This window comes from Pithys albifrons, chromosome 28 (assembly GCF_047495875.1).
Source record: "Pithys albifrons albifrons isolate INPA30051 chromosome 28, PitAlb_v1, whole genome shotgun sequence".
NCBI lineage: Eukaryota > Metazoa > Chordata > Aves > Passeriformes > Thamnophilidae > Pithys > Pithys albifrons.
This window is the reverse complement of record NC_092485.1, coordinates 2,455,409-2,483,379: the sequence shown is the minus strand read 5'-3', so window position 1 is coordinate 2,483,379 and position 27,971 is coordinate 2,455,409. Positions and strand designations below refer to the sequence as shown.

The 27,971-nt window shown below is 51.5% G+C and overlaps 1 protein-coding gene across 5 annotated transcripts; it reads right to left on the bottom strand.

Annotated features, from left to right (window-relative positions):
* Positions 1–56: 56 nt before the first annotated feature.
* On the bottom strand, positions 57–27,782 carry DENND2C (DENN domain containing 2C). Of its 5 annotated transcripts, none has more exons than XM_071578518.1 (19): positions 27,728–27,782; positions 19,458–20,377; positions 17,261–17,409; positions 16,606–16,718; positions 15,588–15,755; positions 12,835–12,931; positions 12,121–12,165; positions 10,377–10,564; positions 8,376–8,485; positions 7,853–7,922; positions 6,987–7,064; positions 6,088–6,228; positions 5,294–5,442; positions 4,717–4,894; positions 4,362–4,403; positions 3,306–3,411; positions 2,274–2,513; positions 1,380–1,466; positions 57–802 (listed from the first exon to the last, which is right to left on the bottom strand). In XM_071578518.1, the coding sequence occupies exons 2-19, from the start codon at positions 20,243–20,245 to the stop codon at positions 771–773; spliced, it is 2,781 nt and encodes a 926-aa protein (XP_071434619.1). In that variant the 5' UTR covers positions 20,246–20,377; positions 27,728–27,782; the 3' UTR covers positions 57–770. The 5 variants fall into 5 exon arrangements, with proteins under 5 accessions (XP_071434619.1, XP_071434617.1, XP_071434618.1 ...); XM_071578516.1 differs by lacking the exon at positions 27,728–27,782 and adding an exon at positions 25,439–25,755; XM_071578517.1 differs by lacking the exon at positions 27,728–27,782 and adding an exon at positions 25,133–25,216.
* Between the last annotated feature and the right edge of the window lie 189 nt (positions 27,783–27,971).

Genomic DNA, 27,971 nt, shown 5'->3' with positions numbered 1-27,971 from the left:
CACGCCCCTCCCGCCCAGGCCCCGCCCCCAGAAGGAACAGAGACACGTGATGGGTTTGGCTCCTTGAGCTGGTTATTGATCCACGATATCGATCCATGAGATGAGTGTTAACAGAGTGAACACACACAGAGACACACACACAGTCACACACATGTACATACATGTACATACACGTACATACACACAGGCATACATGAACACACATGCACACAGACACACACATGTACATATACACATGTACACACATGAACACACATGCACACACACAGACACACACATGTACATATACACATGTACACACATGTACACACATGCGCACACACAGACACACACATGTACATATACACATGTACACACATGTACACACATGCGCACACATGTACATACACACATGTACATACATGAACACACATGCACACACAGACACACATGTACATACACACGTGTACATACATGAACACACATGCACACACAGACACACATGTACATACACACATGTACACACATGAACACACATGCACACACACATGTACATACATGAACACACATGCACACACAGACACACATGTACATACACACATGTACACACATGTACACACATGCACACACACAGACACACATACACACACGTACATACATGTACACACATGCACACACACATACACACATGCACACACACATGTACATACATGTACACACGTGCACACACAGAGCCCCGGCCCCAGCAGCTCCCCCTGCCGGTCCCGCCGCTGTCCTGCAGCAGCGTCCGGTCACTTCTTCTGGAGAAATTTCATTTTACTGCCTGTGGGGGAAAAAAGCAGCTTTAGGAGACTTATGGAAGGGTGGGCAGGCCCTGGCACAGGTGCCCAGAGAAGCTGTGGCTGGCCCAGCCCTGGGAGTGTCCAAGGCCAGGTTGGACAGGGCTTGGAGCAACCTGGGCTGGTAGGAGGTGTCCCTGCCCATGGCAGGATGGGATGAGCTTTAAGGTTCCTTCAAACCCAACCCATTCCATGATTCTGTGAGCTGGAGATATTCCAGGAACTTGAGGTGGAAAGTCATACATGCCCACCTCTGCTACAGACACAACTTCTGCCTTCTGAGTGTGTCCTCAGCCAGGATCAAAGTTAAGGATCAGTCCTGGACACCTCCCAGAGCAGCCCCTCCCACAAACTTTCTTAAGCTTTTATAAAAACTTAAAAAATAAAAGTCTTGCAAACTGTTTGGCATCTCCTGGAAGGGGCAAATATAAACAAAGGAACACAAGTGCACAAGGCACTTGAGCACAACAGGGTTCTGCTCTCTTTTGCATACAATTATTTGGTAAGTAACTAAATTTAATTAAAAAAAAATCAAAAAAAAAATCAAAGGTGTCTCATTACCAAGACTGCGAAGGATTTTGTTCATTCCAGTTCGTTCTGTCTCTGGAATACTCTCCAAATACTCTAAGGCACGGACCTCAAAAAGGCCTGAAGAGAAAAACAAAAAATTCAAACTCACTCACCCAGATGAGCTCCTCCACTGTTGGGATTCACCCATTTTCAGGCTAGCAAACCAAAGATGAATTTGCAGGTGCCAGCTTCCAAGGTAAGAATGGAATTTGTCTACAATTCTGTCTACAAATTGTCTACAACAACAATTCTCTTGAGTCTTGGATTAAGGCTGCACTTTTGAGCACATGGAATCTTCTGTGATTAACAAGGTTAGGAAGGGAAATCCTGCATGTAGTGTCTGTATAAGCTGCAGGATTGAGCCCAGAAAGGAGAGATGCAAATAATCTTTGCATTATAAGATGAGCTTTGTTGAGTAATTAGAAGAGAATGGGGCTATTCCATACAGGATAACTTTCCAGGACCAAAATGCTTCCTAAGAGTCAGAGAGGTGACCTCATCACTGTCTGGAACTCCCTGAAGGGAAGTTCTGGCCAGGTGGGGGTTGGTCTCTTCTCTCAGGCACTCAGCAATAGGACAAGGGGGCACGATGGGCTCAAGCTCTGCCAGGGGAAATTGAAGTTGGAGAGCAGAAAAAAATTCTTTGCAGAGAGAGTGCTCAGGCATTGGAATGGGCTGCCCAGAGAGGGGGTGGATTCCCCATCCCTGGAGGTTTTTCAACTGAGCTTGGCCGTGGCACTGAGTGCCATGATCTGGTAAAGGGACTGGAGTTGGACCAAGGGTTGGACTTGATGATCTTGGAGGTCTTTCCCAACCCAATCCATTCTATGATTCCATGATCATGCCTTGAAGGTGAGATTGTAGAAGCAGAAAGAGCCAACCCACCTCTGGCCACGCTCTTGCTGAGCTCCCGGTCCTGGATGAAGCCTGCGAACATCTGGGTCTCCATGAAGCAGTGCAGGAAGTGGCGCACGGTGCGCGACGCGTGGGACTTGCGGAAGGGCTGGCGCTGGAACTGCCGCTCCCCCTGCTCCGTGATGTTCATGTGCAGAGAGTAGTGCCCCACAATCTCCACAAAGAACTGCACAAAAGCCTCGGAGACCAGCGAGTTCAGGGTTGTGCCACCTGCCAGAGAGATCCCCCATGCCTTGGGTTGTTCCTCTTCCCAAAGGAGGAGCAGCTTTTGTAGCAACCTCAGTTATTTTTTAGGATTGTTGTCTCAGACTATGAAATTTCAGGTGATTCTTTAAGGTCAAAGAAGTCACATCTCAAATGTTCAACTTCCCATGTGCTGCAGCTGGGACAGGTTCAATTCTAAAGCTCTTTTAGCTAAAACATTCAGAATTTCATTTTCCCTGATCTAATCAGCTCACAACCTGCTAATTTTAATTCTCTTAAAGAATTAGGCAAACTGCAGAACACAAACCCACTGGAAAACCAACTTTGCTGCTTCTCATGTGTATGGAATTATGTAATTTGACAATGCCATTCTCTGAAGCCATTCAATGCTTTTTAAAACTCTCACAATTCCTTATCTGATGGATTAGGTATAAATCAGTCCAGCTTTCAAAATGACCTGTCAGAGAACCTTCTAAAGTACAGAAACTTTTTACATTCTCTATTTGGGAAAAACATTGTCTCTGCCACTTAAGAAAAATCCAATAAAACTCAAAGCACAGCAACTGATGCCCTTGGCCCAAGTGAAACTTCAGCTCTGGACATGCTGATTGTGAAATGAGGAGCAACTCTGAGCACACCAAACTTCTCACACGGTCACAGGGAAGATGTTCTCAGTGAGATCACAGGGAAACAGCTAAAATGTCACTTCTTAATGTTTATTTTGCCCCTTCTTATACCAACTCCATGGCAGTTGCAGAGATCTGCTAATGGGAAAACACTTATTTTTCACAGGAGTACCTTGTGTGTCACTCTGTCCATGTGACAGGATTTCATTTCGTTCTTCCAAGACTTGTACAAGTGCAGCCTGGAGTTTATGGGGCAGGATCTCATCTTCATCTGACACCTACACACAAAAATTGGCCAAGGAAGGGGTTTTGTGTCATACTCTCATCAGCAGAGCCAGGGAATAGATTAGGAATATTCATTAACATGCCTAAAGCAGTTAGAGGGGAGTTACTCTGGGGTACATCTTGGTGGGGACAATACATTTGTGTTGTAGCCACAGAAATGAAAAACATTTGCTCAGCACCCTCCAAATATGTTCTGTTAGAGTCACACACACAACTGGCCAAGACAGAACATGTGCTACAGCCACAACACAGACTCAGGCTTATCTCACCCGTGATAAAACAAACAACAACAACAAACAAGTCTGTTGAGAAAATATGACAAGTCTCAACCCCCAAAAATTGGGGTTTTAAAAAAACCCCAATCCTTTAATACCTTTCTCCAGTTGCAGGCTGCAATGCAAAACAGGACAGTGAGGCAAGAGAAAGGAGAAGCAAATATCCACCTGAACCAGTAATAAATATCCCAGTGTGCTTATAGGTCCTTGTCTGGTGATGCAGAAGGTGAAGTTCAGCAAAGAACCACAAGTGAACAGTGATAATTTGTTCCCTAGACTATCACTCTTGGGAAAAACAACAACCCAAACCAACAAACACACCCCAGGTGACAGGAGAGAGGAGAAGGTGCTGTACAGAACAAATACAGCCAGAAAGCAGAGAGTCTTAGTGATCCCTTTCACAAAACAAACCAAGTATCTCTTCTTCAATTCAGCTCAGACAAGGAGCATCTTTGGCTTTGTAGAGCTCTCCACCTCATGCAATCTCAATCTTACAACAAGGATTTCTAAGCCTGTTCCCTTCTCTGTTGGCCCAAAAGGATTACAAGATATCTCTTCAGTCACTGGACTCTGCATATGAGCATCAGCTTTTCCTGATTCCTTGTTTTCATTTTCTTTAATTGATGCCTTTTCCTGGCATGAGTGACTGGGACTGTTATTTCACTCACCTCTTGCAGGAACTTGTCAGCACAAAGATCAACAATGAGAACCTGAGGAAAGATGTAGAAAACACACTGACTCATAACTAGGGATTTTGCTGTACAGAAAAGAAATTTAAATTTGTTTTTAAAGTCCTGTCACACACAAAACACAAGTTTGGCATAACTGCAGCCTGTCTCTAAGAGCTGTGATTATTCCTGTCTTTAAGAACAGTGAATATTATTTATCTTTGATAACACTGGAAAACCCTGACCTGTGTCTGGTGAGTCCATCAGAAAAGTTTGAGATTATGTTAAGACAGAACCCAGAGATTATCCCAGAGGGGTCAACCTCACCCCACTGACAGTCCCTCACCCTTCTCACCTCTTCTATGGGCAGGTCCTGGAGCTGTGGTAGGGAGCAGGAGAGAATGCCAATTAGGAACGGGGTCGGAGAGCACACGATATCAATCATAGAGGCTGGCAGGACTGGGATGTAGGTGTGCTGCCAGGTGAAGGGGTAAAGAGTTGCAACTGCAGCGTGGCCACACTTAGACAGAGTGCTGGAAAGGTGAGAAAGGCACAGGGTGGATTGTCAGTGTCTCCTCAGGTCTCAGCTCCAGCCACAGGTTAGAAATGCTCAGGAAAAGTGTTGTTCCTGTACAGTCTGTGTGCAGCAGCAGAAGCCCCATGCACCCACTTTTAAAGTCAGTTATGGGGAGCTCAAACAGCACCAACCCAGACTAAAGAGGCAAAGAAAACAATTTTCCTCTTGTGTAAACAGCATACTCCAAATTCTAAGCATGCACATGTTGTGTGGCAAGTGCAAAAGGTTTTCAAATGTAACTAATTAAAAAAAGTCAGACAAGCTGGCACATGGGACAGGCTCAAAGGCAGGAGGAGTAACAGTATCCAGTAAAAGCATCCCTGAGAAAGAACTACTTCCCCAGACTCATTATTACCTTAAATTGTCAGCCACAAAAATGACTCTCCTTTCCAGCAGGAGAGAGGCAAAGACCTGGATGGTGTGGGGGACACTGAGACACTGGAAGAGGCACTCGAAGTCGACGTGCTCGAGCCGAGAGTCCAAGGGGCGGCAGAGCTCCATCACCTGAGGGTGACAGGGACACAGAGTGCTGGGGGAGCCCAGGGCTGGTGGCCCCTCAGCCTGGAGGAGCCTGAGGGCAGAGCTCATCAAAGGCTGCAGCTTCCTCCTGAGGGGCAGCTCTGATTTCTGCTCTTTGGGAGCAGGGACAGGACCCAGGGAATGGCTGGAGCTGTGTCAGGGAGGGTTAGTTTGGATATCAGGAAAAGGTTCTTCCCCCAGAGGGTGGTGGGCACAGAACAGGCTCCCCAGGACAGTGGGCACAGCCCCAAGGCTGCCAGAGCTCCAGGAGAGTTTGGACAACACTCTGAGGGACATGGTGGGATTGTTGGGGAGTCTGCGCAGGGCCAAGAGCTGCACTGGATGATCCTGTGAGTCTCTTCCAGCCTGGGATACTCTGTGATCCTAAGTGGAACCCCATGGCCCAGGCAGTTGGTGCAGCACAGAGCTCTTCCTTAGAAAGCAGGGAATTACTTCAACAGCAGATGATTCCACAGAAAGACAGTTTCTGTAGCAACCTCCCTTCGAACTTCAGGGTATTTCCCTCAGACTAATTATTTCCAGTCAGCATCACTGCAGGGCAGTTAGCACAGAGTCTCTGTGTCCCAGAGGCCCCACCAGGACAGGGAAGCCCATCCTGCCCCCTGTTACCTCATCCCCTGCTCCTGGCAGGAAGCTCCTGACGGTGATGGTGCGTCCCGGCGCGGGGAACGGCGCCTCCATCACGCTGCGCATGAACGGGTGTACCAGGGCTGGGGACATCTCCCTCCTCTTCTCCACCTCATCCAGAATCTGCAGGACAACACATGGGGCACTGCTTCACTGCTGCTGGTGGGCCAGAGGAGGTGACAGCCTCTGTCAGAGCCCCCTGGGCCATGGTGAAGATCTTCCCCTGTGCTTGAGGCCCCTGTGAAAGCCCCTTTCAAAAGTCTGAACAAACAGGAACAGCTTCCTGTGAGCACAACTCTCCATCCTCCACTCTCCTGCCACTGGAAGGAAATGTCTTGTATGCAGTAATCAAAATCTCATTATTTAGAGGAGTAAGAGGAGCAACATCCCATCTTCCTCCCCAGGAAACCTCCCTGGAGCACTGTTGTAGAAACTCTCTGCTCCAACAGTCACAATCAGCTTTCATCAAAGTTTACCCCTGCATTCTTCTGCTCTCTAACCTGCAGCAGCTTTCCCCAGTCTTCACCTCTTTATGTCCCCTCCTCATGATGCTACAAGAAGCAAAGTGAGATCCACACCACTCCTAAGCTGATTTTCCTTTTCCAAGTCATGGAAGAAGAGGATAAAGGGGCACCCTCAGCAATACCAGGTATTGGAAGCTGATTCCTGGCAGCAGTTGGTGAAGGATCTGTGCATTGGCTCACAACTCTTTGCACCAGTATCATTTTATTTCCCCCTCAAAGCAAAGGCAGCAAGAAACCCCCACTCTGACTGGATGAGTTGCCATCACTAAGCAATTCTGTGCCTGACAGAAGCATCCAGTGACCTGCTGGAGCCTGGCAGGCTGGCAGAGGCTCTGGCAGGGGCTGTGCCCAGCTCACCTTGGAGAAGAGGTTGAAGCAGCCCAGGCGGCTCACGATGCAATAAACCTCAGGCAGGCGCTTCCCTTTCCCTTCTGGCTGAAAGGCAACAGCAAAGCTCTGCTGAGAACAGGGCTGCAAGGACCACCCAGCACCCAACTGCAGCTGGGCTGCACAATTCCTGCTGCTGCAGCTCCCTCTACACTTCTGACTGCAAAGATTCCCGAGGAATGCCAAGTTCCAGGAGCTGTGGGGCTTTTTCCCCCCATTTCACTAATTCTGGGCATCATCATGACGTGGGTCCAGAGAAGAGCAACGAGGCTGGAGAAGGGACTGGAGCACAAGTGCTGTGGGGAGAGGCTGAGGGAGCTGGGGGTGTTTAGCCTGGAGAAGAGGAGGCTCAGAGGTGACCTCAGCACTGTCTGGAACTCCCTGAAGGGAAGTTCTGGCCAGGTGGGGGTTGGTCTCTTCTCCCAGGCACTCAGCAATAGGACAAGGGGGCACGATGGGCTCAAGCTCTGCCAGGGGAAATTGAAGTGGGAGAGCACAAAAAAATTCTTTGCAGAGAGAGTGCTCAGGCATTGGAATGGGCTGCCCAGAGAGGGGGTGGATTCCCCATCCCTGGAGGTTTTTCAACTGAGCTTGGCTGTGGCACTGAGTGCCATGATCTGGTAAAGGGACTGGAGTTGGACCAAGGGTTGGACTTGATGATCTTGGAGGTCTTTTCCAACACCATCGATTCTGTGATTCTGTGGTGAATTTCAAAGGGCTGGTGACCTCCATGACAGCACAGGCTGCACAACCCACATGGGAAACCATCCCTGAGTGAAGTCCTGCACCTGAGAGAGCACATTCTGTGCACGCCACACACACAGAGAGGCCCTTACCAGGAGCTTCTTGCAGTACCCAAACCAGCGACTGCCGTCCTCGCCCGTCAGCACGAAGGAGAAAGTTTCACTGGGGAACCAAAGTACAGCCAGCCTTAAATTCAGCACACAGCTCAGAGAGACACTGTCACAGCACACAAAGTCAAGCCATCCTCCTTCTGGTCATGCTGAAGATCCCTGGCTGTGAATAGCAAGGACTGCAGGCTCTGTTCAGGGTGAAAACCTGCACCCTGTGGGCTCTACCTGAGCTATTCCAGCTCTCCCCCTTCCCAGATGCTTCTCCATTCAGCCAAGGAGCAGCAGAAGTAATTCCAGCCCCAGCAGCTGGTTTTGGACAGATGTCACCAACTTCCTTACAGGAAAGACAGTGCTTGGGCAGAAGCAAACTCCCCATCTTGGGTTCCCCTGAACAGGAGGCTCAGCCCTCCCCATTTCCCCTGCTCTGGCTGCAGTTCCTCTGCCACACCCCAAAACTTTCAGCATGGCTTGTTTCAGGCATCAGTATTAAAACCCAAGTCCTTACCTTTTAAGGTCTGATGCAGGGAACCAGTCCTTGGGGTCTGGAAAGCAGAATTTGGGAATGACCTTTAGCCTTTCTTCAGTATCCTTTGACTGCCTGAAGGGATGTTCAGGCTGGAGGGGTAACACAAGCATTTGAAGTCACTGAAGTTGGTGCACAGCTGCAGCATTTAAAACAACAGAGAAAGCATCTTCCTGGCACTTTCAAATGCTGATCCATCAGACAGCTAATGCAGGAGGAATTCACAAGCACTGAAGTTTATTGGGAAATGAAGCCAGAACTGACCCCCCAAATGATGGCTGGGCCAGCCTGGCTTAGTTCTATCCCCAGGAGATTTGAGAACACAAATAGGAACAGGAATGTGTTCAACCTGTGACATGCAGATCACTCACAACTTGAGTGTGAAAACAGTGTCTCTGAATCAACGGTCAATCTACGCCACGTGTGGGTTCAAATCAAACTCCTCAAAGACCACAGCACAACTTTCCATGCTCAAAACTGCCCAGAAAGGGCAAAAGGAAGATGTTCAAATAAGAGAGATCACATTTAAGTAGGAAATGCCCCCGAGAAGTGGAATGTTTAAAGCTGGTTTTAGGCACTCAGCACGTCCAGGCTATTCCAGTGCTCCAAGCTGTGACAGCACGAAGGAAAACAGAACAGCATTTTCACAGAGTAACAGTTGTACAAAAGCTTTGATGTCCTTGGGCACACAGCCCAAAGAAGAGGGTGACAGCAGATTACTTGGAAGCAAGGCTAAAATTAGAAGGGAGGCAAATGTGTGATCAAAACACCTCCATAATTACTTGGCAATCTTTCCTGCAAAATCCCAACATGACTGACGGTCCCATCCTAAGTCACTCATCCAAACACTTTCACTTGAGCAGAAAATAAATAAACACTGAGAAAATAATTTGTTGTGTCAGTGCATTTATGAAAGGCAGTAAAGAGCCACATGGCAGAGCTGGGGCAGCAGGAGGGAAACCCTGCAGTGCCCTCCCCAAAGGCACTGAGAGGCTGCAGCTAAACCTGCCACAATCCTTTCTTCCTTCTAACACTCTGAAGTTTGCACTTTAATTAGATATGATTTATGAAAGTTCATTTTACCCACTGAATTAACCCTGTGCACTCCTGGCTGCAATTCCTTATTCATCTTGTGAATTCAAAGAGTTTGTATATTGAAAACTTGAGTTCTTTGCACACAAACCCTTCAGGCAGCTGGAGGTGGGACACAACAACCCCCCTCAAGGACTCTGACATCTCCTTCTCTATTCATGAAGATTCCTCAATAATCTCTGGCTTTCTCCTGCCAGCACAGCTGGAATTCCCAGCTCTGTCCTGCTCTCAGAGGAAGGCAGCAGGTACAAGCCTAGACAGTGACAGCTGAATATTCATTTCAACCTGGAACCACAGAAGCATCAAGGCTCCATCTCAGCCCCACAACTGTGCCCACTGAGCCATAACTCAGAGTCACACACTGATTTTGTCACCCATTTGGGCTGAAAAGCTTATTTCAAATGGCTTGTTCTAGTTACAGCACTTTAACTTCCACAGCTCTCCCCTCTTGTGGGGGGGTTGGTACACACAGCTTTGCCTTTTTATTGTTATTTATTTCAAAATAGTTTAAATAAGCATAAAAAGCCCTGGGATTTCAATTCCTGTGTACCATCAGTCAAATTTCTTCACTCCTTGTTCATAAACCAGACTACCAGGATGAGACCCTGCCAGCTTTGGGAATGGAGCCCTGCACCCCCTTCCTCTCCCTCAGCAGCTACCACAGTCCTGTGTGGAGTGATGATATTTCCAAGGAATTTTAATTAAGTAGGAGCCCTTCTAGTTCCAAAATGGACAACAAACTCATTATCAAGAAATATATTCAACAATCTCCCAATGTCATCCATTGGGTCTGGAACAGAGCAAGGTGCTCCATCTTCCACTCTGCATCCTGACCAGTGGAGTCTGGGAAGGGAAATGCTGCTGGGTGTGCTTTGTGGGCAGGTTTCCTACCTTGCTGGGAAACTGCTGGATGATCTGTGGTGTGTAGGCCACCTCAGATGCCTTCTTGTGCAGGGACACCACCACAAAGAGCTCGAAGAGCCGCTGCTCCTGGAGCTCTATGAGGTCCCTCTCCAAGGTCTGGTAGTGTGGGTTCCTCCTGGAGACTCCCTGAACCTGCCGTGGGCTCCTGTGGCGACCTGGGCAGAGGAACAAACCCCAAAGCAGCCTGTGGCTGTCACTGCCACACACCTGCAGGTCACAGAAGAGGGTCTGCCACTGCCTTTGGAGGGGGAAAGGAGATGGGTGAATTTGCCTGACTTGCCCCTGCTGCTCTCCACGGGATATGGGACACCTGAGGCAGCTCCTCCTCAAGCACAGAGCTGCTGCTCTCCCAGGTGACAAGTGACAGGATTACAGGAAAAAATTCATCACAGGAAGGGTTGTAAAGCATTGGAAGGGGTTGCCCAAGGCAGTGGTGGAGTCACCATCCCTGGAGCTGTTCAAAAAACGTGTGAATGTGGCCTTGAGGACACGGTTTAGTGGTGAACATGGTGCTGAGTTGACAGCTGGACTGGACAACCTTAGAGGTGTTTTCCAACCTTAACAATTCCATGATTCAGACAGGGAGCACTGGCTTGCACAGCTCTGCAACCCCCTTCTGACCAATACCCAGCATTCTCCTGCTGTTCTTTCCATGCCCGTGGTGCTGGTGAGGGAAGCCCAGCCCCAGCAGGGCAAAGGCTGCCAGGCAGTGCCCCTGAAGCAGCACTGGCACTCAGGAGAGGCAGAGCCACTTTCCTGGCCAAGAACCTCCAGGCTGGGACGTCCTGACAGACAGAACAGACCCACAAGCACAGGCACAGCACTCTGACGTCAGAAATTCCTGTGGCCCAGGCCCTGTGACACATTCCAGACACTTTCAAACAGCTCTGAAACCAGGCAGTGACTCAATCACTGCATTTCTGCATGGATTCCTCACTCTCCATTACTCTCCTCAACATAAAAAAGTGGTAATTCACTATTCACTCCAAGTTAAGGCCTTTTGTGTGTTTCCCTCCAAGTAAAAGAAACACCTAAAATGATTCACAGAGTCCCAGAATGCTTTGGGTTAGAAGGGACCTTAAAAATCATCTCATTCCACCCCCTGCCATGGGCCTGGACACCTCCCACCAGCCCAGGTTGCTCCAAGCCCTGTCCAACCTGGCCTTGGACACTCCCAGGGATGGGGCAGCCACAGCTTCTCTGCCCAACCTGTGCCAGGACCTGCCACCTAAAACCAAGGAGGTGTTTCAAGCCTCAAGTTTGGCTTTATGATCCAACTCAGGACTGTGGAACCACACAAAGATCCAAGTGATTTCTCCCCAGAGGAAAGGGCATTTTACAGAATTATATAAAACAGAACCAAGAGAAGGAATTAGGGGGGAAATAACCTCAAGTGTTGGCAGAAAAGGTGATGAAAGACAATCTCCCACAAGACATACTTTAGTTAAGTGTGACTCCACCAACCCAGAAATGAATCTGCTTCTGGTGATGGGCAGATTAATGGCATTAAACCTCCAGTGCTCAGAAGTAGTGGCAGAAAAGGAGGTTGGTTTTTCACAGCAAGAGCTCCCAGCCTTGGCCATGCAGCCTCTCAGAGGTTCCCTTCCTCTGGCTCAGCAGAAGCCACCCCATCAGTGTGCCCATGCCATGAGAGGCTCAGCCAAAGGGAGCAGAGCTGTGGGCACAGCCCCAACCCCTGTGATTCACTCACTTTTGGGCTGGTTTTCTGTCTCACTCTCATTCCCACTGGTATCACCTGAAACACAGAGTTTTCACTTGTTAGCCAGGCAGAAGGAAGGGGCAACACCCAGAGTTGGGCAAGAGAGACAAGCTGAGACTCAGCAGCTCAGCACCCCTCAGGGCTGCCCACCAGTCCTGCCCAAAGGGCAGCTGGTGCAGGCAAATGTGGAACAAGAGCAAACTTCAAAGAGCTGAGCTGCTGTCCAGTCACTGCTGTCATAAATGGCCTGTGGGTCACCTGAATAGAAACCAGGGGGTGTTTTGATGCTGCCATAAAACTTTGCAGAGTTGTTGAACAGAATGCATTATAAAAAAAGACTGTACTATGGCTACAAAATCAGAATAACACAAGAATATAACTTTGGAAGCACACAAGAGATGAGTGGAGCAGTCCCTGTGCCAAGTGGTTGTCTGAGGAATTTTTGGCTTTAGGTTAGTGGTTTTTTGGCAAAGCATTTTCTCCAGTAGCTCAGCTCTTCAGGCTCAGACCCTTCCACTTGTGACAGTGTTAAACTTGTGTTAGGCAAGTGTTCCCAATCCCAGCTCTGCTGGAAGCTCAATTCCAGCTGCAAGGGTCACTGTTGTGCCAGCCCAGCCTGAGGGGGTGCTGCCAGGCCAGGGTGGACAGGAATTGTGCCACTCAGCAGGTTTGTAGCACAGACAGAGGTGCTGGAGACCCTGATACCTTTCACTGGAGGTGCTTCTCTCCCTGCAGCACTGAGCAGCTTCACCTTCTTCCTCCCACGCTTGGAATCAAAGATCTCCTGGATTTTCAGTACCAGCTGAAATCCCAAACAGAGGCAGAGGTTAATGGGGGGGTCCAGAAAAGGGTCTGGGTGCCAACAGATGCCAACAAGCTGCCCAAATCCTGCCAGGAGCCCTGGCTCTGAGGCTGGAGCTCTTCTAGCCCAGCACAGACTGGTGCTGTTGGTACAACTCAAAGCTGACCCCAAACTGTGAAGCATTCTGGGGACTGTCACTCCTGCCCTCCCAAGCAGACAGAGGTGACAAATTGCCTGGCATCAGATCTCCATCCTCTATTAAAAGCAAAGGCACTTGTAAGAGCATCTTACAAACCCTCCAGCACTCAGAATTCCACATGCTCTCCAGCATCCCAATTCTTTCCAAGCCCAGAAAGAGCAGGGCTCTCTCACTGTACTGGAGCCTGGTTTTGGGGTTGTTTTCCAGGTTTCCTGCTGTAGTTTGCCATCAGCTCAAGGAAGTTTCCCAAAGTACAACTTTGGCACAGAACAACTGCTCCAAACACTCCTTTTTTCCAGAGTAGCTTGTTAAAATTAAAGGTTATGTACTTGGAGAAACCTGGTCTAGTGGAAGGTGTCCCTGCCCATGGTGGGGGATGGAATGAGATGAGCTTTTGGATCCTTTCCAACCAAACCAATCTGGGATTCTGTGATTTTTGCATAGGTGAAGACAGAGAGTGGGAAATAAAAATTGGTCTGTGCTGCAGGGACACCACAGAGCTGGGCCCCTGAAAGAAAAAAGCTGGCAAAAAGCACAGCCCAATGTAGACTAAGCTACAGACAGGAAAGAAGGGTCAGAATTTAGACACTGAGATGACTCTGTTAACCTTCCTCCACTGTCTCAAGAGCCCCCAAAGCACTTTTTGTGACCCTTCCCAGGCTGCTCTGGCCCTGCCCCTGACCTGCCAGGAATGCAGGGCCACAGGGGCTCCCTCACCCCACACATCAAAGGAGGCTTTCCCTGCAGGTGAAGGAGGATTCTCACTAAATGCAGGAGCAGGTCAAGTTCATTCTTGTCTCAGGTTAAGGATTCATTAAACTGAGTGCAGGAGGGTGGGGCCCAGCCATTTGTCACCACAAATACTGCATAAAAAGGAAGATATTCAAGAGAACCTGTTTTTCAGCTCAAGCTTTTATCCCCAGCTCAGCAAATTAGGCTTAGACTCTTCTTTTCCAGTGGATTTCTCCCCATTTCTGCCTCAGATGGCACGAGGGGGCTGCAAGGAGCAAACAGCCCACAGCAGAAGGCAGAGCTTCTCCTGCCAAATCTGCCTTCTTGCCCTTTCCATCCAGCCCTACCTGGAGGAGCTCCATTTCTGTTCTGATTTGTGTGCAGCTGAATCACCAGGACAAGAGCCTGGGTGTGCTCAGGGCAGCCAAGTGTTTCTTAAGCAAAAAGTAAGTTTTTGCTTTTCAAACTCCAGTCCTTTTTATAATCTCTCAAGCAATCTTGGTTCAATTCCTCATGAACAAAGAGTCAAGTGTTCTTCCTGCATGTGAATTGTTAGCAGATTTTTGGAAAGGGTTTGCTTCTGGAGAGTGTTTTATTTTCCCTCTCCAAATGAAAGATACTCTCCATCACAGCATTTGAATAATTTTGCCAACTCTTTCCTGATTTTCCAGACCTACAATTTGCTCAAAAGCACAGACAAAAGCTACTTGATACTCTAAAATACTTTAAAGGTTTGAAAGTCCAACTCTGCCTCACAATCTTGTGCAATCTGAGCAAATACACACGATTTTCACAAGAAATAAAGACCTGCAGAAGAGAAATGATTTTACCATGGCAAAATTAAGTCCTTGCCACTACCCCAGCTGGGATTTAAGTCCCATGCAGAAAGTGCCACCACAGTGGCAGCTGCAGTTCTCCTTCTACACCACATGCTGCATTTTATCACTGAGGGACACGAGCTGGGAACCAATAAAAGGATCCAGAAAGATTCCCAAGGCATCAAATGAGAATTACAACAATCCTCTGTGTGAAGGTGAATTAAAAGCCTTTCTCAGTCCTCTGGCCTTTGCAGCCAGGCAGGAGGGAGAGGCCAGAGGGGACAACTCTATGCAGGCTTTGTGAAAGACACTTATCCCTAAGAGCTCCTCTTCACCTTTAGACTGTGAAACTGCAGTTCCTGGTGCCAAGTCAAGAACTCCAAGCCAACATGCCAAGGAACAAAAGGCCCATCTTCCCAGAGCCATCCAATAACTCAGGACCTGCAGTGAGAACTTAGGGATCAGTCTGAGGAGTCCCTGGGAGCAGGGGACACGTTCACACAGTGGGACAGAGCTGTCCCTGTAGCTCAGAGGGCACAAAACCAGCCCCATGACACTCCATGGAACACTGGGAAGAAGGGAACACTGGGAAGAAGGGAACACTGGGAACAAGGCTGACATGACACAGCAGGAGGAAGAGCTTGCATTCACACACAGCCTTGACTTCCAGGTCAACACCAAGCACTCTGTCGACTCTTGACCAACAAATCCACCATTGGCCCAGTAGAACTGTCCCTCTGATGCCCAAACACCTGCCCTGCTGCTTGGAGAGGGAATGGTCTGAGCAGGTGATGTGTCCACCCACACACAGCAGTGCCACCCAGCTCCGTGACCACTCCCAAAGCCCTTCCAAAGCAGTGAGTTTGAACTGCCATGCAAGAAGTGACATTTCACACTTCAGTCTCACCCAGGGCAAGTTCTTCCTCCTGCTGGCAGCCTCCACTGCCTGGAACAGCTTCCACTCAGACAGAGTGACAGGCAGAGAGGTGTCCTTCACCATCTTCCCTTGGCAACTGGTCTGGGAGGGCTTCGGCTCAAGAGTCTTGCGGCTGAGGAAGGGAGGTTTGGGGGGAGGCTGCAAAGCACAAGAGATGGTTCAGCAGCAGAGCAAGCCTTGGTCCAGGCTCAAAGGAGTCAGATTACAGACGGTAAACTGCCCTACCAAGCTCTCCATTCCACCCCAACCACTCAAATATCTCATCAACACTCTCTTCTTCCTATTCTTTTGCTCCTCTGCAGCTTCATCAACTGCCCCTGCCATGGCTATTCATTATTCACACTATATATAATTTAGACTAATAACAAACAATAAAAAATAAGGAAAATAAATTACTTGCAGTGGGGATTCTGGAGCTGGGGGCGAGCACAAAGTAGGGCCCTTGTGAAGATCATAAAATCATAGAATGGATTGGGTTGGAAAAGACCTCCCAGATCATCAAGTCCAACCCTTGGGCCAACTCCAGTCCCTTTACCAGATCATGGCACTCAGTGCCATGGCCAAGCTCAGTTGAAAAACCTCCAGGGATGGGGAATCCACCCCCTCTCTGGGCAGCCCATTCCAATGCCTGAGCACTCTCTCTGCAAAGAATTTCTACCTGCTCTCCAACTTCAATTTCCCCTGGCAGAGCTTGAGCCCATCGTGCCCCCTTGTCCTATTGCTGAGTGCCTGGGAGAAGAGACCAACCCCCACCTGGCCAGAACTTCCCTTCAGGCAGTTCCAGACAGTGCTGAGGTCACCTCTGAGCCTTCTCTTCTCCAGGCTGAACACCCCCAGCTCCCTCAGCCTCTCCCCACAGCACTTGTGCTCCAGTCCCTTCTCCAGCCTCATTACTCTTCTCTGGACCTGCTCCAGCCCCTCAATCTCTTTCCTGAACTGAGGGGCCCAGACGACTCTGTAACACCAGAGAGTTTAATCCCCAGCCTACCTTGGGAGCCCTGCTGGTGCTTCGGGGAGGGGGCAGCTTCCAGACAGATGGGACCTTCCAGAGGGGCAAGGGCAGTGCTCTAATATCTTCATAAGTGTTCTCTTTTGCAGGACCTGGAGAAAGCATTGGATGGGGGCTTTAGAAAAGGAGATAAACCCATGTATTTATTCCTGCAAGGAATATTAGTGGGGCAAAGTGGGAAGTTATGTGCCAAACTTTAACAGGGTCTGAGAGACCTGTTTTAAGAGGGGTTCCCACCACTCCAAGGTCCTTCTAACCCACTGCCATCAACCTGGCAGGCTGTTCATGGCCTCAGCAAAACAAAACCCTTGTACCCCTGCAGAGAAAGCAGCTCTGTTGCAAAGCAGCTCCATTGGCAGTGGTCGCTCTGATCTCTGTGCAGCACTCGAGCAAAGCACTCAAAGAGCTAATAAAGACACCAGTTTAGCACAGGCCAACCTTCCAGAACAGCTGAGATCAGCCTGTTGACCTGCAGATAGTTATTAACACCAACAAAGGACCTCAGAGGGGGAAGAACTTCACAAGCCACAGAGTTGGAAAGGGCCTCGATGCGTCCTCATCTTCACTCCTCCCACCCCAGCAACACTGCAACCCTTAACCAAAGGGAGGGCACCCCCAGAGCACAGGCACATACAGATGATGTCCTCGTAGATGTTGTCCTCTGAGTGTGTGCAGACCAGCCTGGATCCTGCAGTGCCATTTGTGTCCTCCCGAGGTCTGTGGGAGCTGCTGGCTGCCCTCCGGCTGCGGAAGCCCTGGATGTCCTCAAACTCAAAAGATTTCCTAGAGGAAAACCAGTGTGACTCCTCCTAAAGGCACCTGCCTGCACCAGTGAGCTGCTGTGTCCTGTCCACACACAGGGTGGTGCTCCCTGGGGCCATCCAGGACAGGGATGCCCCACTCTGGACCTTGATTCCCAAGGGTTGGGGTTCAACCCTGGTGGGGTCACCATTTGTGGGGTGAAGGGGGGAGTTAAATGACAGTCAGAAGAAATCAGGCACAGCAGCATCAGAAGGCCTGAACAAAGAGCTTAGCTTTAGTTTTAGTTAGAGCTTCATCTTTTATCTACTCTTGTATATAACATGCTATTTGTTAGTCTGGTCACCAGGTATACATGGAAACATTCTGCTGGCTACAAAGGTATCCCATATTCCACAGGTGGTTCCTTCCCCCTTAAGGGTGGACTCCAAACTGCTTTGATTCAAGGATACACTCTGAACTGCTCCATATCAAACTCTTCATCACAGAATCACAGACTATTCTCAGTTGGAAGGGACCCACAAGGATCATTAAGTCCAACTCTTAAGTCAATGGCCCACACAGGGGATTGAACCCATGACCTTGGCATTATTACAACCAAGTTTTAACCAACTGAGCTGATCTCAGGGTCTATCAATTACCTCAGACATTAAGGGACCCACACACACCCTGTCATCCCCACACAGCCACTCACTTGCTCCCACTCCGTGGGATGGGGGAGAGAATCAGAGGGTGAGAATGAGAAAATACGTGCATGGGTCGAGATAAAGACAGTCAAAAGGTAAAGCAAAAGCTGCACAGGCAAGCAAAGCAAAAACAAGGGATTCTTTCTCTATTTTCCAAGGCAGAGAGGTGTCCAGCATGTCCAGGAGAGCAAGGCTCCATCATGTGCAACAGTGACAAGCACCATCACTCCAAATGTCTCCCCTTTTCTTTCTTCTTCCCCCAGTTTTTATGCTGAGCACAACATCACACAGTCTGGAACATTCCCTGGGTCACTGGGGTCAGCTGCCCCCGCTGGGTCCCCTCCCAGCTCTGGGTAAGCACAGCTCAGCAGTGACAGACATGCTGCTGTGCTATCAGTATTTTCATCACAAACCCAAAGCACAGCACCACACAAGCTGCTATGAAGAACATTAACTCAATCCAAGCCAAAACCAGCACACCAAGTGAGTTCCACTCACTTACTCTGGGACATTTTGATCTTAAAAATGAAACTGGAGCTCCAGGGCCAAACAGACTCCAAGCCAGTCCCATCCTGGCAGAGGCAAGAACCCAAACCATGTTTTGCAGACAAGCAGCAGCACTCAGAATCAGAGCACTGCTTTCTACTGGACCTCTTCTACTCATACTCGGGGTGTTCATGCCTTAGTGAGTTGGTATTTTCCTACCATTCCAAAATTATGGCACTGAGGTCACACAGGAGCTGGCAGGGATTTAGCCCATCATCCTAAAATCTGGGTTGTTCCTGCACACTTTGGCACAGTGAAAGGCTTCAGGACCTCAGGCCAAATCTCTGCTGATAATGTGCACAGAGCTGCCCAGTTCTGGGAGCAGAACTGGCATCAAGCTACCTCAGATGTTTTTCACACATGGGAAAGAGGGAAAACCATCAAAACCTATTGCAACAGGGGGACCCAAACTCTTCAGCAACAAGAGGATCCTTCACTCCCAGGAAACCCAAACACTTGACAGCCACAGTGCCCCAAGAGAAAGTTTCTCTACAATACCCAAATTGCAGCTGAGGGCAGGCTCAGGGCACAGCAGCAGGCAGGGAGCAGGCAGGGAGCAGGCAGGGAGCAGGTAAGTCTCTCCCTGGGTCCAGCCACAAGGTGTGGGGCTGACACCTGTCTGAAGCCTGTAGCCTTCTTTGCAAGATTATCAGCAGCAAAAGCAGTGCACACATAATGCTGGAAACAGGATACTTTCATCCAGGAATATCCTCTCCCCATCAACAGAGGCAGCAGCAGTAGCAGCACCTCCACAAGGTACCATGGCAAGCAAGATGGTTAAGCCTATGGAGAAACTGGTGTAAGGAAACATGTTCCAGACACGAGAGGTGAATTTTGTACCTCTGGGCTCTCCCTCTGATCCTCCTGGTGTCTGTTCTCTTCTCAGGATTGTTGGAGGATGACACCAGGTCCCTTCCACGCTGCTTTTGCAGGGGAACTTCTCTGGTAGCACTGGCATCTCTGCACCTCCCAGCAGCCTTTTCTGCCAGGTAGCGGAAAGTCCTCTGGGGTTTGGGTGGTGGGACAGGCACTGGCTCCTCCTCTTGCCCCTCAACCTCAGAGTAAATGTTCCTCAAGCTCCTCTCTGCTCTGCAGAGAGAGTCCACTCCTTTGATCCTCAGTTCTCTTTCCGTGGAGCCAGAGCTCCCTCCCTTCCTTGGAAGGTCCAGTGGGACCGGAGGGGCTCTGCCAGGCTGAAGGGGATCTGCTCTCCTCCACACAGCTTGTGAGGTATAGAAGTTCCCTGGGGGCAGTGTCACTCCTGGGTCCAGGGGGCCTGTTTGCCCCTGCCCTTTCCCCTTGGCTGGGGAAGCTGGGCCAGCACAGTCACCAGTCTGCAAGCAGCTCCGTGCATCTTCCCTGAAGTCCAAGCCCAGGCTCTTTGGATCCTTGGCCCCAGCCTTTCCACCCTTCTCTGGTCGTTCTGGCTTCACGTTGGGTCCAGCATTGCAGCTGGGATCATACCTCACCCCAAAGTCCCTTGGCTGCTGTTTCTCCTTGCTGGGGCACCCCAGGGTCCTGCCCTCCCACTGGGAGATCTTCTGCTTGATGTTGCGGCAGTGGCTGCGGGACAGGGTGTGCAGGGCCGAGCGGGAGAAGGTGCTGTCCACAGAGCCCGCTGGGTGCATGGCAGGTGCCACTGTGCTCACCAGCACCCCATCCCCAGCCTGGGCCAGGTGCCCCCCTGGGCTGCACACATCCAGCTGGCACCCAGCGGTGTGGGAGAGCCCCTGGGCGTCAGCGCTGCCTCCTCGCACCACCTGGGGACAAAGAGGAGACAAAACCATCAGCTGTGCTCCAGCCATGAACTCCAGAACTTCCAGCTGCTCCCTGGCAACTGCTGGAGAACATTCCAACCCCAAATCACATGGTCAGTCAGGATGGGCTTCCAGGGCACGCTCCCCACAAAGCCTGGGAGGGTTCATGAAAGGAAGTGGAGGCTAAAAAAACAAACAAAACATCACAACAGGAACAAAACACAGTCAGGGATCCCAAGGGCCCAAACTCAAGGAAATTATTTCATGGCAGAGGAACACAGCAGCATGAGCTGGGCCAGTCCCTCTGCTCGGAGCAGCACGGCCCAGGCAGCTCCTGCTGATGCTCAGAGCAGCTCAGGCAGCACAGAGCCAACCCCTGCAGCACTGGGAGCTCTCCAGGGACACAGCAGGACACAAGACACCACCTCCATAGAAAGGGAACCACTTTCCTTCTCCAGAGAGGTGGCAGCAGCAGGACAGTGTTGCTTCCCACAGGATGAGAACAGCTGTGATGCTGGAGAAGAGCCTGGCCCTGGAGGAGTCCATCCTCCTCCTCCCACAACTGCTCTCCTGCTGCACAACACAAGTACAAACCTGTCTGATGTTCTGTTTGTCAACACCTGACCTAAATTTGCCATCAGAGAGATGGGAAGGCAGTGGTGCCCAGCCTGTGGATTGCAGGCAGGGAAGGTTTAACAAGCAGAAGAAACTGGTTGAATTCTCATGCTCAAGAAGAAAATCACCCTGCATTAAGATCAGCAGAGGAGAAGAAATGCTACAGGAACACTCTGGCTTCTTCTACCCAAGCAGAGCCTGCATAAACAGGAGCTGTGCTGTTTGAAACTATCCCAGTGTATGACCCAGAGAATCCAGCAAATGTCCTCCAGACATTCCAGCAAGGAAGGCAGGTGAAACCACCAAGGAGAACTGGGCTGGCTGTGTAGACCCAGCACCTGTAGGTCCAGTATGGCCTCAGTACAGATATTTCATGTGTGGAATCCTCAGCCTCAGAGCCCTTTGGCTCTACCTGTAGCTCACAAGGCATCCCCAGTGTTCTCAGATCCTTGGCAAAAGACAGCAGCCCACGGGCTCTAACAAGCTCTGTTCCTCCCATCTCAGAAGTTCCAGCCCTCCAGGCCTGTCTAACCTTCTCCAACTGTGTTAGGAGACAAGAACTCAGCAAAGCTGGGCTCAGGCCAGGGTGCCAAGCCTGGCCATGCTGGCCTTGGTAACATTCCCCTGGCACCAGGGAGTCTCCCTGCAACAGGCAGGACAAGCAGTAGCCAGACCCCATTCCACACAGGCACAAAGCTGAGGATCTCTGCAGAAACCAATCCAGACTCGCTCCAGGTGGGAACAGGGGCCAAAGTGACCCCAAGCCTGTGCTCAGGCTGCCCCTGCTAGCCCCAGCCAGCCCCCGCCAGCCCCAGCCAGCCCCCACTGCCACACACTTGTCCTCCAGAGCTGCTGTTACCACACTCAGCCTGCACTGACTCACCAGAGCCTGGAAGAGTGGGCAGAGCCAAGGATGGGCAGCAAACCAGGCTGGGAGAGAGGAGCTTAAACCTGCCTGACAAGGGTGGGTTCCTGCCCCACGCAGCAGGCTGGGTGTGGAGAGCCCCCAGCACAGCACAGTTCCACATCCTTCCCACTGCTGGTACCACACCTCAAATTCCAGGGCTCCAGTGCTGCCCCTGACATTTCTGATCTGCTTGGCAGAGGCATTTTTGGTGCAATTAAAAGCAAAGCACCGGTGCTGGTACATCTATTGATACCATCAGTGGGAAAGCTCATTGATGAAGGACATCCAAGCAGTGCAGCAGTGGTTTGGGCACACATGGCACCAAGCCCTGGCTCTCTGCTGCACTTTCACCCTCCCCCAGAGCTGGCTGTGGGAAGCAGCTCCCACAGTGGGTTCCTGTGGCCTGGCATTGCTCACCATTGTCCCACACACTGCTGGGAACTCTCCCACTCAGCAGCAAACGGGACAAACTTGGGCAATGTGGGTGAGCACTGAACACCACCATCAGCATTCCAGCCTGTCCCCAAGGCTTCCACAGCCAGGCTGCTGCAGGACCCCCTTCCCTCTGCTATAAATAGGCACTGCTGCCCAAACATCCTGAGCCAGAGCAGAGCCATCCTTCCTTCCTGCAGCCCTGTGTGCACGGCCCTGATTAGCAGCCAGGAAAGCAGCTCTCCCTTTTCCTGTGCCACTGCAACTGCTCTGCAGCATCAGCGCTCCAGGAGGCTCCCAAGGACCTGGGGATGGCAAGGAAGGGAAGGCTCTGCCAGGTCAGCCAGGGGAGGAGAGGGTGAAACAGCCTCCTGAGCCAGCCCAGCTTCACACCAGGCTCCTTTACTGCGCACCAGGTCTTCAAACACGGGATTGCTGGATGCAATCCCGGCACAGGGAGAGGCCCTGAAGGGCCCTACAGTGTAGAGCAATGGGTTTATACACAGGGCAAAGCACTTCCAGGCCAGCATTCAAGGAGCACGGGCAGCTCTGAGCCCACAGCAAGACCACCCATGGCACCAACAGCTCCCTCACTTCCCAAAGGAATACTGAGAGGGAATATTCCAGCTGTCAGCACCTCTGGGAGCAGCCTGGCAAACCATCTCCACAGAATCACAGAATATGCTGAGTTGGAAGGGACCCATCAGGATCATGGAGTCCAACTCCTGGCCCTGCCCAGGGCACCCCAAAATCCCACCATGTGACTCAGTGTTGTCCAGCTCTGCCACTGCCTTGGGCAGCCTGTTCAGTGCCTCTGGATGAAAAACTTTTTCCTGCTCCAACACCCATGAGGACAAACCACTGCTCAGAGCAGGCTGAGCAGCCCTGTACAGCTTTCCAGCTGTGCCCAAGCTGGGCAGCTCTGCCAGCCCGTCCCATGCCCTTCCTCCCATGACACACTGGTGAGGGTGCAACAACAGCTGCCTGTGCTGCAGCTTCCTCACAGACAGACACAGTTCTGCTTCCTCATATTGAGCCAGCCTGATGCTCCTGCCCTCTCCCACTGCCCAGATCTGCACTTCTACAAAGAGGCACAACCTCATCTTGTCCCACCCCCTGCCATGGGCAGGGACACCTTCCACTGCACCAGGTTGCTCCAAGCTCCATCCAACCTGGCTTTGAGCAGAACAGGATCCACACTGACTTTATCCCATCTCCTTCAGGACAAACCTACCCATGCAATGTTACTTCTCCAGCCAGTGAAGCTCCACACAGGGGCTGAAGAAGGATTAGTACAGAATCATAGAATGGATTGGGTTGGAAAAGACCTCCGAGATCATCAAGTCCAACCCTTGGGCCAACTCCAGTCCCTTTACCAGATCATGGCACTCAGTGCCACGGCCAAGCTCAGCTGAAAAACCTCCAGGGATGGGGAATCCACACCCTCTCTGGGCAGCCCATTCCAATGCCTGAGCACTCTGCAAAGAAGTTTTTTTGCTCTCCAACTTCAATTTCCCCTGGCAGAGCTTGAGCCCATCATGCCCCCTTGTTCTTTTACTGAGTGCCTGGGAGAAGAGACCAACCCCCACCTGGCCAGAACTTCCCTTCAGGCAGTTCCAGACAGTGCTGAGGTCACCTCTGAGCCTCCTCTTCTCCAGGCTGAACACCCCCAGCTCCCTCAGCCTCTCCCCACAGCACTTGTGCTCCAGTCCCTTCTCCAGCCTCGTTGCTCTTCTAGTACTCAAAAGGTGAAGTAAAAAGCTTCACTCACTTGAGAAGCCATAAAGTTTTGAGTGCAAAGCAAAGGTCTTTCCAAGGCCCATCACTGATCTCAGAACTACCAGGTACAACCAGACACACAGAGCTCCTGGCTCATCTGAAACACAGACAGCAAAGCTTAAAGCTTCTCCCCTGCTCAGTGCTCTGCCACACACAGCCCTGAACTGTCTCATCCAAAATAACCCTCTGAGGAGGAGAGGAATGCAGCTCTTCACCTGCCCAGGCTTGCAAGGCAGTGGCTGCGATCAAAAACCAGGCATTTAATCTCCTGTGAGCCCAGGCTAAGGGTAGAGACTGAGCTTTGGTGCAGAAAGAGCACCCTGAGGGGGTGTGATCCAAGAGAAGTGACCCCCAGACAGGGTCCAGGATGGGCTAAAACACAGCTCAGGGACACAGAAGTGGCAGAGAGCACCTACACCAGGCACTACACACATCACTCCCATCACAACCTACCCACTGCCTCTCTCCAGAGCTCTCCTCCCAAACTCCTCCAGTGGCACCCATGTGCTTCCCAGTATTTCCAGAGAAGCCAGATTTATCATCCTTACTGCATTGGTGTCATCAAGATTACTGAATTATTTCACTGAAAGCAGTAGTTTGGGGGGAAGTGATATCATCTCTAGACAAAGCATGACATGTTTCTCCTGCCAGGCTCCCTCTCTGATCCGAGCTGTGTGAAGACAGCTCCCAAATCTTTATCCAGAGCAGAAGAACGAGGCACGTTCCTGGCACATGACAGGTAACCCTGACTCTTTTTCCAGCTCTGAATGCCAGAGAGCACATAACACATTTTCCATGCAGAGTCCCAAGACAATTCCATTTCCTGAAACCACATTCTCAGGGAGAGAAAGCTGCCAGTGCTCTCCAAGAGTGAAATACTGCTGAGGTCAAGCCCACCCACTGCAGGTGCTGCTGGAGCCCCACAGCCCCCTTCCCACACCAGCAGCACCCCAAGGGCTCTGCCACAGCTCCTTTACCTTGTCCTGCTCCACCAGCACCACAAGGGCTCTGCCACAGCTCCTCACCTTGTCCTGCTCCACCAGCAGCACCACAAGGGCTCTGCCACAGCTCCTCACCTTGTCCTGCTCCACCAGCAGCACCACAAGGGCTCTGCCACAGCTCCTTACCTTGTCCTGCTCCACCTGCAGCACCACAAGGGCTCTGCCACAGCTCCTCACCTTGTCCTGCTCCACCAGCAGCACCACAAGGGCTCTGCCACAGCTCCTCACCTTGTCCTGCTCCACCAGCAGCACCACAAGGGCTCTGCCACAGCTCCTCACCTTGTCCTGCTCCACCAGCAGCACCACAAGGGCTCTGCCACAGCTCCTCACCTTGTCCTGCTCCACCAGCAGCAGCAGAGCTCACAAATCACCGACTCGGCAAGTCCGTGCAGCTCTGAGGCAATTCCCTTTTATGAGTCCCAAACCAGCCAAGAGACCTTCTTGTCACCAAGCCTCCTGTGAAAGACAATTCCTGCTCTTCTGCAGCCTAGGGGAGCTGCCAGCTCACTGCTGGAAGGATGAGGGCACTGCCAGCACCACAGGGACCCCTCCAGATCTCCCAGTTGCTCCCATTCCGTTCAGCTCCAGAACAGACACGAAGCTCCTCTGGGCAATCCTGCCATGCTGATGCCTGACAGACATGGGCAGTACCAAACAAGCAGATTTTAAATCAAAATAAGTAACACTTCAGGAATGCAGAGTGCTTAGTCATTTCCATCTCGATACAAAGCAACTCTAACCACGAGGTATTAACCCGTTCCACGCCGCTGCATCTCACACTGAGGGCCAGTTCTGCCTCATTAGATCCACAGCCACACAGAACACAGCCCCTGGACACAGAAAGTGTCCTGATTCCATGGCAAAAGGAGGTTAACTCTGACCTCTGCCACGAGGTCCAAGCCTTTTGTACTGATAAGAAAGATATACCTGGACCTGTCAACTTTCAGTCTTTTCCTAAAGTGATGAAATCCAACCACTTTTACCCTTGCTGAAAGAAAAAAACAATCCAGAACTCTTTAAACATGTAAGCCCTGAAAGCTTTTGTAGCAGATGGCACATGGACAGAACCCACACTGTGCTATTTTTACAGTGGTGGGGTTTGAACCTGACTCAGTGTCTGAATGCCCAGGGCAGCAACACTGACACCAGCAGCTGACTCAGCCCCAAACACAACTGACCCTGGAGCCACTTCTTGGTGCCACCATCAGAGGTGACATTTCAGCTTCCCACAGGGCTGACATCACCAGGAAGCCACGGGCACCTCTGTGGCCCACAAAGCCCCTGTGGGTTTACCTGGGCCACCCAGACAGGCTGTTGTGGGGTCCCAACAACCCCTCATTCCTTTGGGAAGTCTCAGCAGCACCAAGACAGCTGTCCCAGGAGGTTCAGAGGGTGCAGACCAAGGTACCACCATAAAACCTCTCTGACACCACCCAGATAACGCTGCAGGGAGTGAGTGAGTCACATCCACACTGGAAACTCAGGTAAGAATTTTGCCAAGCAGCAACGGGCAGCACTGGGACTCAGCACTCCAAATGGGAGCAGAATCCACAACCACCACTGCCCAAACACACATTTCCAGGGGCTGTGTATCTTCCAGCTGCTCTTCTGCTTTCCTTCCATCACTTGCTGATGCAAATCCCAGCTGGCAAAGAATTGCCTGGGCTCCATCACAGCCCTCTCAGACAGGCTGTGTTCAGCCACAGCAACTGGAACAGAGGGTACAGCAAACTGGGAGAGGCACGGGGGGGCTGGTCCAGCGTGCCAGCCCACACTCTGTGCCCAGGGAGCTCTGCAACCAGCCAGACCTGAGCACCTCCATGCACCACAGCACAAATCCCTCGTGCCACCTCCAGCATCACACGGCAGGACGACATTTGCCCTACAGAAACAGGATCATGGTGTGGAAGGGACCTGGGCTGGGGCACCTACAACAGGGTGTGCCCAGCACGGAGTTTGGATATCCCAAAGGATGGGATGCCCTCGCAGCATTCCTGGGCAGCCTCACCCTCACAGTGGACATGTCTTTGCTGGGGCTCAGAGAAATCTGCTGGGGCTCAGAGGTGTCTCTCGGGGTTCAGAGGTGTCTCCCGGGGCTCGGAGATGATTCCCGGGGCTCAGAGGTGTCTCCCGGGGCTCGGAGATGATTCCCGGGGCTCAGAGATGTCTCTCGGGGTTCAGAGGTGTCTCCCGGGGCTCGGAGATGATTCCCGGGGCTCAGAGGTGTCTCCCGGGGCTCAGAGGTGACTCCCGGGGCTCGGCGATGTTTCCCGGGGCTCAGAAGTGTCTCCCGGGGTTCTCCTCCCGTGTGCCAGGCTCTGCCCATCCCGGTCACCCCCGGCACCCTCATCTGTACGCACGGGTGACACAAACCCCTCCGGACTCCCCTTCCCCAGGCCGAGGGGCCGCGTGTCCCCCAGGACACCGGTGGCTGGAGTTGGCACCTGCTCCCTTCGTCCCCCCCGCTGCCCGTAGCGAAGATGCTGCACCGGGACACGGGGACCCCTCGGGACCGGCAGCCCGAGCGCGGGGAGCCCCGGTCCGCCCCCGCTCCCCCCCGGGCCGACCCCGCTCCCGCACTCCCAGCCCGGCCGTCCCCGCCATCACCGCCCGTCTCACCGCGGCCTCGGACCGATCCGGCCCCGCGTCTCCGGGACGCGTCCGGCGCGCCCGCACTCGCCGCCCATTGGCTGGAACAGCCGTCACTCATGTGTAAACCCCGCCTCACCCCGCCTCGGTGAGAGCTAGTCCACCGTCTATTGGCTGTTGGGGCTGTCAATCAGCTGGAGACCCCGCCCACGCCTCTCATTCCCGCGGAATGCTCCCGGCGCGCCGGTACCCGCCGTCTATTGGCTGGAACAGC

Coding starts and splice junctions, on each gene's coding strand:
- DENND2C (XM_071578515.1), bottom strand. CDS start 20,422: ATGGCTGGAGCACAGCTGATGGTTTTGTCTCCTCTTTGTCCCCAGGTG. Junction 12,932..15,587: donor GGAGGAAGAACTTGCCCTGG/GTGAGACTGAAG, acceptor TTGGGATTTCAG/CTGGTACTGAAAATCCAGGA. Junction 1,467..2,273: donor CAGCAAGAGCGTGGCCAGAG/GTGGGTTGGCTC, acceptor TTTTCTCTTCAG/GCCTTTTTGAGGTCCGTGCC.